The following is a 17,046-nucleotide window of genomic DNA, read 5'->3' as shown; positions in this document are numbered from 1 at the left end:
ATTTCCTGCAATTGCACTCTTTTCAAGTCCGATACAAAAAAGTCCTCTCTACATCTCACATTCAGGAAGAGTGAGTCCTGCAGGGATCAATAGTCAGTCCAACACTGTTTTCAATCCGAGTTAGCAGCATGACACGAGATATCCCAAAAACTGTTCAAACTTATATGTATGCAGATGATCTTACCATTTCCTGTCAATCTCAAAGTATGAATACCATTGAACGGCAGCTACAACTTGCCATAACCAAAATAGAATCACAGAATGGTTACAGACTGTCAGAAAAGAAATGCACTGTCACTCACTTTTGCAAGAAACGAGCTCTCCATCCCGAACCTGAACTACAAATACACAATACTCCAATCCCGCTTGTTAATACAGCCGACCGGGCTAGCCGGGTGGGTAAAGTGCCTGCCTGGCAACCCAAAGGTCGCGGGTTTGATTCCCGCCTCGGGCTTGGATCAAAGTACTCCAAAAAACTTGGGAGGTGCATTATGGCCACAGAAGCCTATGCGCCAACAACTACCAAAAAAAAAAAAAAAAAAACCGCTTGTTAATACCGTTAAATTTCTTGGATTAATATTAGACCGCAAACTAAATTTCCAAGCTCACATCACTTATTTGAGAACTTGCTTAAAGCATTTGAATATACTTCATTCGGTCTCATCTATGTCATGGGGAGCTGATTGGTGTACTTTGCTGCATCTCTATAGAAGTTTAATCCGTTCACAGTTAGATTATGGTTGTCCAGTGTATGACTCTGCCAGGAGCACTACTTTAAAACAGCTAAATATGATCCATCACAGTGCTCTGAGGACTGTGCTGGCAGCTTTCAGGACTTCTCCGATCCAAAGTCTATATATTGAAGCTCATGATCCCCCATTACACCTGCATAGAAAAACACTACTGCTTCACTACGCTGCTAAGATCCAGAGTCTACCATCGCACCCAAGTTGGGAGTATCTCTATAATACTCGTTGGGAAGCCTTCTATGAGAACAAGCCAAATGAAAATAGACCCGCCTCTCTCAGAATCAAAGAGCTTGTTCAGACTTGGAATGTCAATTTAAATGAAATCTTCCAAGACACAACTACACCTGTTGCTCCTTGGACTTATGTGTCTGTCTCTCAAGATACACACTTCCTCCAGTGGGGGAAAAATATACCTTCCTGCAATATCAGACAGTTACATTCAGCTCATGCTATGAACAACCATGCCTGTAAAATTTATACGGATGGTTCAAAAACTGAGAGTATGGTAGGTGCTGCCGCAGTTTTTCCTTTATGTACAAGTTCAGCCACACCACCGCTTGCTTGCAGCGTCTTCACAGCTGAATTATATGCCATTAAGTTAGCACTTAGTAAGATAATTGAGCTTTCCATCTCATCTGCCATAATTTACACAGATTCTCTTAGTGCTGTCTCTGCCATAAGGAAGAATTCCTCCATTTCTCACCCTACATTGAAACAGATTCATTCCCAGCTATTCGCTTGCAGTGTGTCCAATCAGGCAATCAGTTTTTGCTGGATCCCTGGCCATTAGGCATTCCAGGAAATGAAAGTGCTGACTTTGCCGCTAAACATCCTCAGTCCGCTCTCTCACAACATCCTTGGGTTCCTTTCTCTGATTTTAAGTCTGTCATATGCAAAGCCTGCTACGATAAATGGTCACAGACCTGGAAAAGTGACACTAACAATAAACTTTACCAGATAAAAGAAGATCCAAAGCTGTGGTTGTCTGGCTTCCATAGAAACAGACAAGAGGAAGTGGTATTGGCAAGACTCAGAATTGGACACACTCACCATACTCATCTCTTCCTATTATTGGGTGAAAGCCCACCACAGTGCTCATCCTGTCAGACGCAACTTACAGTCCGTCATTTCCTGGTTGATTGTCCCTTACATTAAACCATCCGGTCAAACACTTTTCAGTCACTCTCTACATTGAATATATCACCTGATTTATCTCTCATCTTAGGAAATGAAGCAAATATTGAAGAACTTTTATTATATATAAAACATATTGGTTTGTACAGAAGCATATAATTTAATCTCTCTAACAATACGCTTTTTGTCAATTAACGACGAAGAGACACAATTTGGCCTTAGTAGCCCTTGTGTCATTAAACCGAACAACGACAACAAACTAAAACCAACTAAGCAAGACGAAATTTTGTGTCCAAATATTCTAGGGTAGCATAGGGGAGAAGAGTGTCCCTCTGAATAACTCAATTTGCAGGTCTGGTATTCCTTAATCCAGGAATTGTGCAAAGTTAAATCAGATTCAGTAATAAGTGCATTATGATCATACTTGAATATTACCATTTAACTCAAAAACACTAACAGATATGTATGACTATAAAACCTGAAAGAAAAAAAAAAGTATTGCAAGTGATGCTTCTTTTTTTGAAACACAATTCTGAGAAATAATGCTGGAGATGAAATAGGATATTACTAAATATTTAAGTGGACGAGTGATATTATTTCTGTTAAATGTGTGTTTATTTGTTACCATCATTGACTGTTAAAATAATCTCTGGAGATTTTAATGCATCTGTGTTCTTTAATGCTTATATTGTCACTTATACACACTAGAACTGTTGTTAGAAAAAAATACTTCAAGTGACTTTGCAGCCAACTATCTGGACTTGGATATAAACGTGAATAATGGGTCTACTGTTATTGACATTTATAATAAACATGATGCATTTAATTTCTGTGCTATTAATTTTACCCACTGGCAATCAAATATTTCTAAAATTGTCCACTCTAATATTATTTTCTCACAGTGTCACAGAATTGCCACTATTTGCAACTACACAGTCTGGTGATTAGCAATCTCAGAAAATTCTATCGCAAACTGATTAATAATCAATTTCCTATTGCTTACGTATACTTTCATTTTCATAAAGCTGTTAATATTATTAACCATAAAAAGCTTTTTTTCAGATCAGTTCTGCCTTAACCATATTGTTAACTGACTAAACCACCAGTTTTCTTGACTTTTTTCTCATTCCTTCATGTCCCTTTTGTTTGGGTGTGTACATATTGACACATAGTTGCTATGGTTTTCTATGGTGGAAAACATGTATCCATGATTGCTGTTTGCAGAATGTTTATATATGTACAATGAACACTGTAGCCATATCTGCTGGGTGTCCAGTATATTTTTATTATTATTTATTTCTCTCTTTTAGGTATTTCATCCTAGCAGTGTGTTTTTCACACAGTATGGCCGCAGTGCTCACTGGGCACCTTTCTAAATTATTATTTTTCAAAATATTTCACCTTCTTGACACAGGTTTCTAGTATACATGTCGGTATTGGTTTACCTTCATATCTTATTTGATCGCGTCATATTGGGTGAGTTCACATTTAGTTAGTCTTAATCATCCATTTTGCTTTATTTCTTTGGTTGTACATATAGTTAGTCTTAATCAGCCATTTCACTTTATTTTCTTAGTTGTGCATATTTTATTTTCAATGAGATGCTATGTTAATCTGTAGTTACTGTTCTTTAGCTTCCTGCTTCTTTCAACTTACTACTTTTATATGGCGCATTATAGCCTTAGTTGCTAATGCGCCAATAAAATCTAAACCAACCAACCACTTTTATATATATGTCCTGTCATTAGCACAGATGGGAATTTGCACTCCCAGACAACCCGAGCTACAACAGTATTTTCTTTGGTCATATACTGTTTACTTTCCTATAATTATAATTTTCCACATTCTGGGCTATTATTGTAATACTAGGGCAGCAGTCTCTCTTTCTATTCTAATTACCTACTTAATTTTGCCTCCAATTAGCTAAACAGTTATAATATTACTTATAAAAAGGTTTTATATATTTATATGCATTTCAGTAACCTTTGTCTATTCTCAACAATATCCTTTGTCTACTTATAAATTGGTTCTTGTCTTTATTCATTTCTGTTTTAGCTTTAGTTTAATTGTTCGATGTTCATATTATACCTATTGTCGGGACCTCTGTCATGTCAACCTTAAATGACATGCCAGCATTCTTCATTATCCCCCCTCCTTATAGCTTAAATTTTACATTTCCATATATTTTTGATTTTTTTTTTTTACAATACTATATTTTGATGTAATACTATTTTGCCATGGCATGTACTTTATGTTAGAAATGGAGGACATTTTTCTCAATGTTTTCATTTTCTCAACAAGATGACACTATACTGTCGTCTTGTAGGACAATTCTGGCTGACACTTGAAAACAACACCAAGATTGAGTGTTATATGACAATATATTCATATATATATTTAGTTTAATATTTTTGATATATTTCTTTATATATGTATTAATTTTTTCCCTTTTCCCTCTTCTTGCTTACTTATCTCTACAACTTTTTCTTTACTAAATTCTCTTATCTCTGCTACTTTAATTTGCATACTTACTATATTATTATATTTGTGATAGCCTTTCTGGCTATCAGTTGTCCTTTCTGGCTATTAGTTACCCTGGTCTATAATCAACTTTCTTTTTTCATACTCCTCCCATTAATTTTTAAAATAAAAAAAATTTTTTATATATATATATACAGTAAACCCCCGCTATTCGCGGTATCTGTATTCGCGGTTTCGCGTATTCGCGATCGCCGATTTAATATAAAATGAAACCTAAAAAAAATGTGAAATTTAAAGCGCCGTGAATATTTTCCCCCATAAAAAAACATGGGCGTGGCTAAAATTATCTTTCCCGGTCAAAACAGCGCTCAGGGGAGAGGGGTGACAAAATCGCGAGGGTGGATGTTTCTCGCTAATCCTTGTTCAGTATGTGTTATGCGCTTATCATGGAAGGTTTCGTCGTTTGCTTTTAATTTATATGCTTATAAATTGAATAAATTTATCAATTTATAAATTGATATGCTTAAAAAAAATGATAAATCTACCGTTTTGCAGTGTAAAACAGACTTTTTCGAGTGTGTTAACGGAAGAAAGTGACTTTATTGTGGACAAGTTCTTTCTAACCCCTACAAAAATATGGCTACGAATAACAAGAGAAATGTGAAAATCTCAAAGAAGGTGATGACATTAGCAAATAAAATTGAGTTATTAGATAAAATCTCTAATGGTGAAAGTGTCTCCTCAGTGGCAAAACATTATAAAATCAATGAGTCAACGATACGATCAATCAAAAAATCGGAAGAAAAAATCCGCCGTAGTGTCCGTGAAAACGTGCTAATTGCTTCAAAAATTTGCTCTGTAACTCTTGATGTTAAATTAGAAAAAATGGAAAAAGCTTCAAATCTGTGGATAGAAGACCGAACTCAAAATAAAATTCCGTTAAGTTCACTCATCATTCGTGAAAAGGCAAAAAACTCTTTTATCAACACTTTGGCTAAACTGGTGATAGCACTGGCGGGATACATTTTTTTAGCTAGCAAAGACGCTGGTTTGAAAGATTTGTTTGAAATTTCTAATAAATATTACATTTAATATTAAATTGTTTCTTATTTTCATTTCGTTGCCATATGCTTGCGTTTCACTATGTACTGTCTATGTACATAGTCATATTATGAAGGTACATATAATACATACATAGACAAAATTTTAGACTAGTTTTTCTTATATATTTCATACTTTGGAACAGAACCCCTTTATTACTATGGGAGCCATAACTCAGTATTCGCGTTTTCGGTATTCGCGACATTTCTCAGGAACGTAACCCCTGCGAATAGCGGGGGTTTACTGTATATATATATATATATATATATATATATTATTATTGTTATTATTAGCTATACAGTGCAAGGAAGCCTGAGGCTTATGTTGCACCAGCCAAAAAAAAAAAAAAAATTTCTGAATTACCCTGAGAGAGAGAGAGAGAGAGAACACAAGAGTCAGAAGTAGAAGGGAATCACCAAGAAAGAGAAGAATGATGATATCCACCTCAGGACCCTGGGTGTGCCAAGTCCATACTCACAAGATGTGAGCCACTGGAGTTATATATTTAATTTATTATGAAATAATGGAAAGGTAGTAAAAGTCTGTAATCTAATTTTTACTCTAATAGTGTAATATGTACAAAATAAGTGATCAAAGTGAGTCTACAGACCAAAATTTTGACCCCAGGGGCTCACATCTGGTGAGTATGGGCTTGGCAACCCCAGGGTCCTCAGCTGGATATCATCATTCTTCTCTTTCTTGGTGATTCCTCTCTCTCTCTCTCTCTCTCTCTCTCTCTCTCTCTCTCAGGGTAACTCGGGAAATTTTTTTTTTTTTTTGGCTTGGGCAGCATAAGCCTCAGGCTTCCTTGCACCACAGGGATAATAATAATAATAATAATAAAATAATAAAAGAGCAAACATATGATAAAACTTTAAATCTAAATAGCTTAATAGTATAAGAGTACTAAGCGAGCCATTAGGCAAAAAGAACCTGTAAAGACTAAGATAGCCTGTGCTGGTTTACTTTGTTATACCCTGCAAATAAACATATAATTAGCAATAAAATAATAAAAATAAAATAATGATTGAAGCTAATTATTGATAATAGGATACCTTGAATGGTACATTTTCAAGGGCTAGTATCATTCAATATATCCAACCAATAATCAGCAAGGCTATTTGTTTCTGTTTGTTATCTGCCTGTTTAACTAGGTCCAAATGATCAAAATATGGACCTATTTTGATTCATCAAATTGTGGACTTATTTGGACCTATCAAAATTTGGATCATTACTGTAATACCGGGATCTCTTACTAAAGGGTCAGGTAGTTATGCTCCTGGTATATCTAAGCAGGGGCAACTCATCGATAGGCACTGCGGAACTGCAACACCCCCAGCTTTTTAAATCTAAATATACAGTCAACGGAGTTATATGAAATTTTGTGATGAACAATGCAACACAATATTTTTATTAACAGGTCCCGCATATAGTATATCATCCTCTATTACCAATAGTTATTTCAATAATAAACAAATAAAAACACAAAATCGTTTTCAACTTTGAAGTTTAACCGTAAGGGGAACTGTGTGCTACACAGTTTCATAGTTTGGCCCCAGTGTTTGAGTCGATGCTTAGTTGGCAGGTTGCCAATACGCATTTTTAGAGCTGATAAAATGAGTCAAAGGAACTGCAGAGTGAGCAGTGCCGATTTGAATAGTGCACCAAACTTGAATGAAAACGTTATTAATCTATTTTCAACAAATAAAAACCGAAGAATGGATTTTATTGTTAAATAAAATTTCAAGATTACCCTAGTCTGTTAATGGTAAGTGCCCAGTTAATGTTTTGTAGTATTTTTAACTTGCTTATTATTATTACTATCTATGTCAACATGTCTTATAACAAAGGCAATTTAATGTAACTTTAAGAAGCAGCACTCCCCATACGTCAGAGTCACGAGCCGCCATTGATCCTAAGTACCATTATTAGAAGCTATTTTCTTTGCTTTTCACTTTTTACTTTCTAACTCTAGATTTTTATACCTCAAAATCTATTAGAATAATTTGAGGGAAATTGAGGTGCTATGGCTTTACTTATTCTTACCTCCTTTCCCCTTATGTCAGCATAAGCTTTCTTTTTCACATGAATATAATAAATACACCACAACTGAAATGATATTTATTGTTGGCTCTCATTTTCAGTATTATTTGTTTCAAAGCTATCTGTCAGGCTAGCTGTTATTGCCTGTTTGCTGTTAAATTCAAATTTAAATATAGATTGCCAAAATGCCTATAATTTTGATCATTTTGACCTAGTTAAACAGGCAGATAACAAACAGAAACTAGCCTTGCTGATTATTGGTTGGATATATTGAATGGTGCTAGCCCTCAAAAACGTACCATTCAAGGTATCCTATTATTAATAATTAGCCTCATAATAATTATTTTATTTTATTTTTTTATTACTAATTATTTGTTTATTTGGAGGATATAACAAAGTAAACCAGCACAGACTATCTTAGTCTTTATAGGTTCTTTTTACCTAATGGCTTGCTTAGTACTCTTCTACTATTAAGCTAAAGTTTTATGATATATCTGCTCTTTTGGTTTATAGACTCCTTTAAGCACTTATTTTGTATATATACACTATTACAGTAGTAATTATATATATATATATATATATATATATATATATATAAGTTAGTAGTCGTGAAAGGCAATGTGCTAATGTTATAGTACTAGTAACGCTAAATATGGAGAACAAAGGACGAATGGAACAGAAATCGCTATCATGGTGAACAAAGGAGGGGACTAAGATAAAGGAGAAGTAATAAGAATAACTTAGTGCCGTTCGTCCTGTGACTTCTGTTTCTGACATGAAATACACACCGCACGTGGTGTATGTGAAAAGTAGGTAAGTTGATAAAGTTAGTTAAAAATTTTTTTTTTTTAAATTTTAATTTTAATCATGAAGTGTGCATATATTTCATGGCTGACCATTTCATGTCAGAAACATTGGCTTTACCCACTTATTGCCATTTCCTCCTTTGATTTTGGCACCTGGTCCTTGCAAAGGCGCTGAGATCACAGGACGAACGACACTAAGTTATTCTTATTAATTTTTTTTACTTCTCCTTTATCTTAGCACCCTTCTTTGTTCACTGTGATAGCGATTTCTGATCTGTTCTCCCTTTGTTCTCCATACTTAGCGTTACTAGTTTTTGTTATTTGTTATTTTTTTTTTTTTTTAGGAGCATTAGCAACTAAGGCCGTATTGCTCCAGGAATCATTCCCTGACCTTTCCGCATCCTCCGTATTTGGTGGTCACGGGCTCGAACCCCGGTCTAATCAAGAAGCGTGTGCTACGCACTGCCGCTCCTGCCCACCTGGCTATGGAGGGACATTACTAGTACCGTAACATTAGCACATTGCCTTTCACGACTACTAACTTATATAGCAATTATGATCATTGGGTACTTTCTACATATAGCAGTGTCCCAGGTCCATTAACCATTATTATTTTTTTTATTATTAATAATATCTTAAACTGTTGCTTCCTTTAAAACATATATATATATGTTTTAAAGTAGAGAAAGGCAAAGCGCTAACGTTACTGTACTCGTCATTACCGAGAAGAAAGGGCTAACATAACAGAAATTGCAATCACAGAGGACAAAGAAGAGAGCGAAGATAAAAAGAAGTAATAAGAATTATTAATGCTATTCATCCTGTGATTTCAATGCCTTCATCTGGTGCCATCCGTTGAAATCGAAGAAGAATACGGCAGTAAGTAAAGCTTCTGTTTCTGACATGAAATATAAGCAGCACGTGATACACGTGAAAAGTCAGTAGTGTATATTAGGGTTTAAATTTAAATCATAAGGCATGCATATATTTCATGGCTGACCTGACATAGGCTATGAAATATACATATATTTTGTATATACATATATTTCAGTGGCTCGCATCTGGTGAGTATGGGCTTGGCACACCCAGGATCCTGGGCTGGATATCATCATTCTTCCTTTTTTTGGTGATTCTCTTCTACTTCTCTCTCTCTCTCTCTCTCTCGGGTAATTCAGAAATCTTTTTTTGGCTGGTGCAGCATAAGCCGCAGGCTTCCTTGCATCATATGGCCAATAATAATAATAATTTACATATATTTCACGTATAGAATTACGTATACGAATTATGTATAGAAACAAGCTTATGCAGCATCAGCCAAAAAAAAAAAAAAAAAAAACTCTTCCACTTCACCCCTCCATTCGCTCGAAATACCTGTCCAGCTGAGCCTTAAATTTATTTAGGCTATCAACTTCCGCAACAAGGGATGGAAGTCTGCTCCACCAACCAACTACCCGCTGGCTAAAGGCAAATTTCCGCACATCTATTCTACATCTGTCTTTCCTCAATTTGAATTTATGCCCTCTCAGGTGATTATTCTGAGCAAGAGGCAGTATCCCAGCATGCTCAAACCATTCAAAGCTTTGTACACCTCTATCAGATCACCTTGCCAGTGCCTAGTCTCCAGACACTGTAATTTGCAAAACTTAAGCCTTTCTTCGTAAGAGCAACCCTTCGTTCCATTCACTAACCTTGTTGCCCTTCTCTGTACTCGTTCCAGCAGCTCTACATCCTTCTTGAAATGAGGCCTCCAGACCTGTATACAGTACTCAAGGTGTGGCCTGACCATTGCCTTATACAAGGGAATAATCACCTCCCTATCCCTGCTAGAAAAATTCCTGTATATCATTGATAAGACACCATGAGCTACTCTTGCAGCCCATCTGCACTGCTCAGAAAACTTCATATCTGCCTGCACAATTATCCCCAGGTCCTTCTCATTCTCTACCACTGTCAGTGTAGTACCACAGAGTTGATACATTGCTCTGGGGTTGCTGTTTCCCATATGTAGTACTTTACATTTGTCAATGTAAAGCATATACACATGCCTTGTGATTTAAATTTAAACTTTAACCCTAATATACATTGCTGACTTTTCATGTGTACCACGTGCTGCGTATATTTTGTCAGAAACAGAGGCTTGGCTTTACTTTACTTACTTATTGCCATATCCTCCTTTGATTTTGGTGGCTGGCCCCAGATGAAGGTGCTGAAGTCACAGTATGAACAGCATTAAGTAATTCTTATTACTTCATTTTATCTTTGCACCCATCTTTGTTCTCCGTGATTGCAATTTCTGTTCTGTTAGCTGTTCATTCTCGGTAATGACGAGTGCAGTAACATTAGTGCTTTGCCTTTCTCTGCTTAGTCTTATATAGCCATTATGGTTGTCGGGTACTTTCTGCATAATTATAGCAGTCATCCCTGGTCCATAAACGATTATTATTAATAATATTTTAAATTGTTGCTTTCTTTTAAAAAAAAAAAAAAATATATATATATATATATAGATATATATATACAAAAAGTATATTGTATGTAGAAAGTGTGAAGAAGATTTTGATTTAAACCGATTGAATATACGGTATACCCTGTGAGTGATATATGGTGTGAAAAAGAAGAAATAGATAGGAAATTAAAAATAAAGATAAGAAGTGAAAAGGCGACCAAAATAAGATAACATTGCGGTGTCTTATATATATATACGTGTATATATATATAAGACACACACATATATATATATATATACACACAGTAGACTGTTCCACAGGCTTCCTTCTGTTTTAGCGTGCCTGCTTGTCTATATAATGTTCTCTGTGAATCACTCGGCTTCTGACAAGGCTGTATGCTAATATGTATTTCCAGAAGACCTGGGTTTCAAATGATAGTCCAGTAGTTGGATTAGGACAAAAATCTTGCACCCTCAAGCCCACTCAGACTTAAATAAGAGTAAGCCCGCAACATCAAGATTGCGTTGTGATTAACTCAAAGGTTCTCCTTAAGTTGAACTTTGAGCCTGCATAACTCCAACTCAAAATCTACTCAATAAATTATGTGTAACAGAGAATTGTCACAAGGCAAAATGATCAACAAAACAAGATTTATTAAACATATAAGTCATATACATGAGTACATTTGAACTGGTCAAAGCTTTAGAATAATTGGTATGTGGTTACTTGGTAAATTAACTGAATAACAAGCATTATCTTGCTGTTAGCAGTACTAGAATTTTGGAATGTTCTTCATGTGCTTTTCCACTATTTCTCTTTCGAAAATTCACAATCACTGATGACAGTCGTGTCATACAATTGTTCCATTATTAGAATACGAATACATCTGTCAACCTAACAATTACAGTGAGTATTATAACAACTAATTGGTCAGGTCACGTTAACTGTTAAATTCTAACTACGTAAAGTAGATACACATTTGTCAGAATAATTTTTATGAGAAGAGAGGTCAGTGTGTGTGTGAATTTAAGGCAAAGTATAATTAACTTCTAATGGTTGAGTTTGTTGTTTCAGAAAAAGGCTAATCACTTACCAACAAAATATCTTTCTTTCTCGGCGCTCCTTGGTACTACCGTTTGATCCATAATTACGACTTTGGGCTATCTTCCTCGATTTTCTTTATCGGCTGATCTTCCACTCTCTCTTCACTACTTTCGGCGCTAGAAAAACTCTGCCAGATACTGGAAAAACCTCTTGTAAATCTTCAACTGTTTTCTAAGTCTCTCAAATCTCACTCTGACTCTTCCAACACCGAATCCCACAAAATTTACGTTAAGACTCGCAAGCTAAGGAAATCCCATGTTTGTGTAAGGCAGTTTCTTTTGTTTTAAAATCGCGTCATCGAACATAAATTGATATACTTTTACGAATGGAATTTTAGAATGACAGTCATTGGGTTTATTAGTTTCGATCTCGTAAGGAATTATGTCTCATGTTCTAATTTCTCACTCTCTTCTGTCACAAGTCGCAATCTGCTCTTTTCGTTCATGAGGCAGTTTAAGCAAATGCAAACTACCCGTTGCCATCGGGGAGAGGGGACTAACGTCATCTAATTGCTCTGGGCACTAAACGCAGTGCATTGTTTCAACAAGCCGACCGGGCTAGCCGGGTGGGTAAAGTGCCTGCCTGGCAACCCAAAGGTCGCGGGTTCGATTCCCGCCTTGGGCTTGGATCAAAGTACTGCAAAAACCTTGGGAGGTGCATTATGGCCGCAGAAGCCTATGCGCCAACAACTACAAAAAAAAGGGGAAAAAATCGTTTCAACAACAACTTCCCCCTAGGGCGGCGACTGACTGCTGCTACGAAATCGAAAGTTAAACGACGTTCATTCCGTCAGATTAGTTGTATAGACTGTGGAAAAAGTATAGGACACTTTGAAGAATAAATGCTTCTTAAAAGCAGGTGAAAGGGATAAAAAATGATGGCATTTTTTAACACTTTAACAAGACTCTCGATTTTCCGGGATAGATGGTAAAAAAAAAATTCCCAGATAATTGATTTCCCAGTTAATCCAATAATACATTAAGTCCCTGACATACATAAGTGATACGTTCCAGGACTTATTACGTAAGTTGAGTTTTACGTAACTCGCGAATGTTTAATAAAATATTGCTACTATATCCCTGATATGCCAAAATTACAAAAACCACATAATATCCTGAGAAGAATGAAGGAAAATAGTTATATATTTATAATTAGTTCAGTTAAAAACTTTATCTGGGGACAGCGGTGAAGCAGCCAGAGTGGCACATAAGAAAATAAAACATAAAAGGAATAAAAAAACACGTGTTATTGTACTGTAAAACTGATATGTATTTCGTAGCCTTGGTTATTATAGTTCACTTCATTGGTGCCAATCACTTCACCACTTCTTGTAATTCCGTCATTCTCCTTTATGATTGTTCACCGTTGCCACTGACAAATCTGAATTCTTAGCGATACTTGATAATGTTTGGCCATTTTCATACATCCTTATTATTTTAATTTTCTGATCCAACTCGATCGCTTTCCTTTTCTTGATAGATTTACTAGTACCGCTGCCACTTATTCTCTTAGTCGGCACCGTGATAACAGTCAAAATTAAATTTTCTGAAAATAACTTCACAGGGCAAAAACTTGCTATTATCACCCCACGCGAGCTAAAGCACATTTCTGGAGATCACTGCCATTAAACAATAAAAACAATTGGAACTTTCTGGGTTATTGGGCTTGTGCATCTAATTATAAATGGGTAGTAAACCCAATCTTATTGCATTTGCGATAATACTGATAACTGGAATTCTATAGGTTTTTACGTTATTATGGTGAAATGTGTGTCTCCTTCACTGAAATCATCAGTCATATAAAAAATATATGAATAACGTAAGTCCGAAGCTATGTAAGTCGCCAACTTACTGTATCGAAAAATGTTCACCAACCTACGTAAAAAGTATGGTAATATAGATAAAAAACGAAAAAACTTACCATGCACTACTTGTGTGTCCGATACGATGTTTCCCTTTATTTCTTTATTTTTTATTTTTTTTACAATGACGCATATGGTTTGGTCACCAACATTATAATGGTTCTTTAGAGATTTAGCGGATGCACCGTTTTCAAACTTTTGAGTAATTTCAAGTTTTTATTTAATTGAAAGCACAACTCTTGCGTTTTCTCATCATCTTCGTGATTTCTAAACAAAAAAAAAAAAAAAAAAAAAACAATAGTTACTATAAAAAAAAAAAATTCTAACATCCCTGACAAATAACGAAACAAAATTTGCCCTTTTGCAGTGCAACGGAACACAACAATAGACGACGCACTAAAACAAACTAAACATTTGGTCTCTCTCTTTTTTTTTTTTTTTTTTTTTTTTTTTTTACTGATGGGTGTGAAGACAGTTGGGGGGTGTTGCAAGATAATAGGTACACTAATCTCCCAATGGCAACTTATAACGCCGCTTCTTGTCACTTATTTACGACTTGCAAAACACCTGTTTATGCCTATAGATTTATTACTTGAATTTTATTTAAGATTTCTGGTTGGTATATATTGATATATATATATTTTTTTAATTTGGAGTCTTGAAGTATCTCGGTTAATCCGATCCTGGTAAATTGAGAGTCTGCTGTATATTATTTGAGGTTTGCAAGTAATATATTCCAAAGTGGTAACATTAAGTTTATGGAAAAGTATTTTGTACATTATTCTCATTTCCATTGTACTTTATTTTTGAGGAACATCATTGGGGGCTGCTTGCTATTAAAATTTATAAAAAACTAGAAATAATTCTTAGACCATGATGACAGAAAGGGGCACGAAAATACATGATCCTATAATTATTTAGGCACAGGTGGTTTGGAATATAGTAGCGTTACTGGAAACAACCTATCATCGTAGTTCAAATGAAGTCAACATATTTGTCAAATATCTGTAGTTTTTAATTGTCATCACAATATTCATTATTAATGTTATATTTTGAACCATAGGATGAAGAAATTCGCAGAGTTTAATGTGTGAATTTTTATTTGCAATCCATTTTTGGCTATCACAAAAGTTTTTTTTTTCCAAGATTGCTTTTTAAAGTGCTTTAGCCAATTAGACTGCTTCCTCGACAAAAACTATATGACATTTTTGTCAGAATATCCTCCCTTAGAACAAACTTCCATATGGTGCTGTAAAGGTGGGTAGTTTGAGTTAATTCAAGAACTATTAGAGGGGATGGACGGGTGATGTTCAAAAGTTTTTTTTTTTTGACTGATTCTGTATATTACAGTACTAATACTATTCCTCGTATACCATTTAAGCTCTTCACATTCCTTCATTAGGTTTATTATTTTCATCTCCTTGTTTCATCACCAAAGAAATATACCTATTAAATCTGAATTTCTTTTCAGGCCCTGAACTGTCCCTGACATATTTTAATATTTTGTTATATTTACACTTTGATAAGTAAGGAAACCTGACTCTGAGGTTCTGTGATAGCACAAAAACTATATAATTCAGTCAAATGTGGAACTGAAAATTCAGTACTAATCTTTATTTTTTTTAATTTTAAAGTTTTTCAGTGACTTGTAGTGGATCTTCATTGTTAATTGCTCTTTTCTTGAATAGTGCTTCTGTTAATTTTAAAAAATTCTTTAGTGTAAAAAATAAATAAATATAAAACTGTTCAATCTGACCAAAAAATTCAGTGTATCTTGAAGCAATATTTTTATCAGTTAAAACCATATAACTGTTACAGGTTTAAGAACATTATCTGTCGAACAAATTGTGGTTTTCCCGTGATCCGAACATCATAAACATGTGCCAATTTCTGTAATTTGTACCGAGGCTCAGGCTCTGGTTTTTTTTTTTTTTTTTTCCTCATAATTATGAAAATAAAAAAAAACATTTTTACCATTTGTCAAAATGATTTCATGTCAGGTATCAAATCCCCATATATGGGTAATTTTTATGTTTATCGAATTTCAGCCAACTCTCATAATGGTGAGAAAAAATTTAATTTTTTTTTAATTATAATAGTACATTAATAATTTTAATGAATTTGAATTATGATAGTACATTAATAATTTTAATGATTTTGAATTAATTACTATTGTTTTAATTTATTTTATCTTGTGCTTATTTTATAGTTATTACAATTATTTATTTTATCAGGTGAGCTTTTGAATGAAACCTCAGTCTTAGATTGGCTTCTGGATAAGGACACTCAACAGTTACCAGATGAAATAGAAGAAGTCAACTCAAAAATGTTAGATAAACTGATTGAATCATCACCCATGTTGGCGGTTTATTTCTGTAAGTTTTTGTATATAAATAAAATCTGCATACAATTATTTTTCTGAACAAATTAAAATTGCTATTAAATAACATCTGAATAACTGCTGAACAAAATAAAATTTACCAACTGATTAGCACACGCTTCTTGATTAGACCGGGGTTCGAGCCCGTCACCACCAAATACGGAGGATGCGGAAAGGTCAAGGAATGACCACTGCATATCCCGGAGCAATATGGCCTTAGTTGCTAATGCTCCTAAAAACCAAATAACAACAACAACCAACTGATTAATCAAGTTGAGACATAACCAGTAATAGTGAACAGCTCACTTTTCATTGAGCTGCTACCAAGAGTAAGCCAGACATAACAACAACCACCCTGTGTACTTGGTAGCAAAACCAGTCAAGAAGTAGCACCTCCAATCAGGGAGAAATGATATGAGAGCAATAATAATAATAATAACTCAGAGAAAGAAAATCTACAGTATTACTAAACATGTGTTCTTTATGCAAGATCAGAAATTTGCATTTCATATGATTTCCTTACACATTGGCCCTTCCATCTATTGCAGCAGCGTACAAATGATTTTCTGTCTCTTTGGTTTTATCTGTTTTGATCCTCAGTATTTTTCTCTTCTTATGTGATTTCTTGTTGATGCTCTGGCTATTATTTTATGTAGATTTCTTGTTGATGTTCTGACTATTTTATGTAGATTTCTTATGGTACACTCAGTCCATTTCTTTTTCATCATTTTTTCTGTTCATAATTTCTATTTTTGTATTTTCTTCTTCTACTTTAATCTACAGTAATTCATTGCTGATTTTATTCAGCCAGTTTTTTGACCAGTTGTCATGTTCTGCCACCTTCTGTATTTATTATCCATTCTAGAACTCTAAAGCTTTCAACTTCCTGGAGTTACTTGTCTTAAATTTAAACTTTTATGTTTAAATTTTGCTTTGGATT

At 34.7% G+C, this 17,046-nt stretch overlaps 1 protein-coding gene across 1 annotated transcript in view; it reads left to right on the top strand.

Annotated features, from left to right (window-relative positions):
• Positions 1–17,046, top strand: part of LOC150091328 (uncharacterized) — a 693,262-nt gene that overhangs the window by 583,019 nt on the left and 93,197 nt on the right. Inside the window, exon 29 of the mRNA XM_090375165.1 lies at positions 15,961–16,101. Within this exon, the coding sequence (XP_090231291.1) occupies positions 15,961–16,101 (141 nt within the window). The remainder of the gene's footprint in view (positions 1–15,960; positions 16,102–17,046) is intronic.

The sequence above is a fragment of the Mastigoproctus giganteus genome, chromosome 1 (genome assembly GCF_048544385.1).
Source record: "Mastigoproctus giganteus isolate SK-2022 chromosome 1, ASM4854438v1, whole genome shotgun sequence".
NCBI lineage: Eukaryota > Metazoa > Arthropoda > Arachnida > Uropygi > Thelyphonidae > Mastigoproctus > Mastigoproctus giganteus.
Note: the sequence above shows the minus strand (reverse complement) of the source record. Positions and strands in the feature narration are given on the sequence as shown.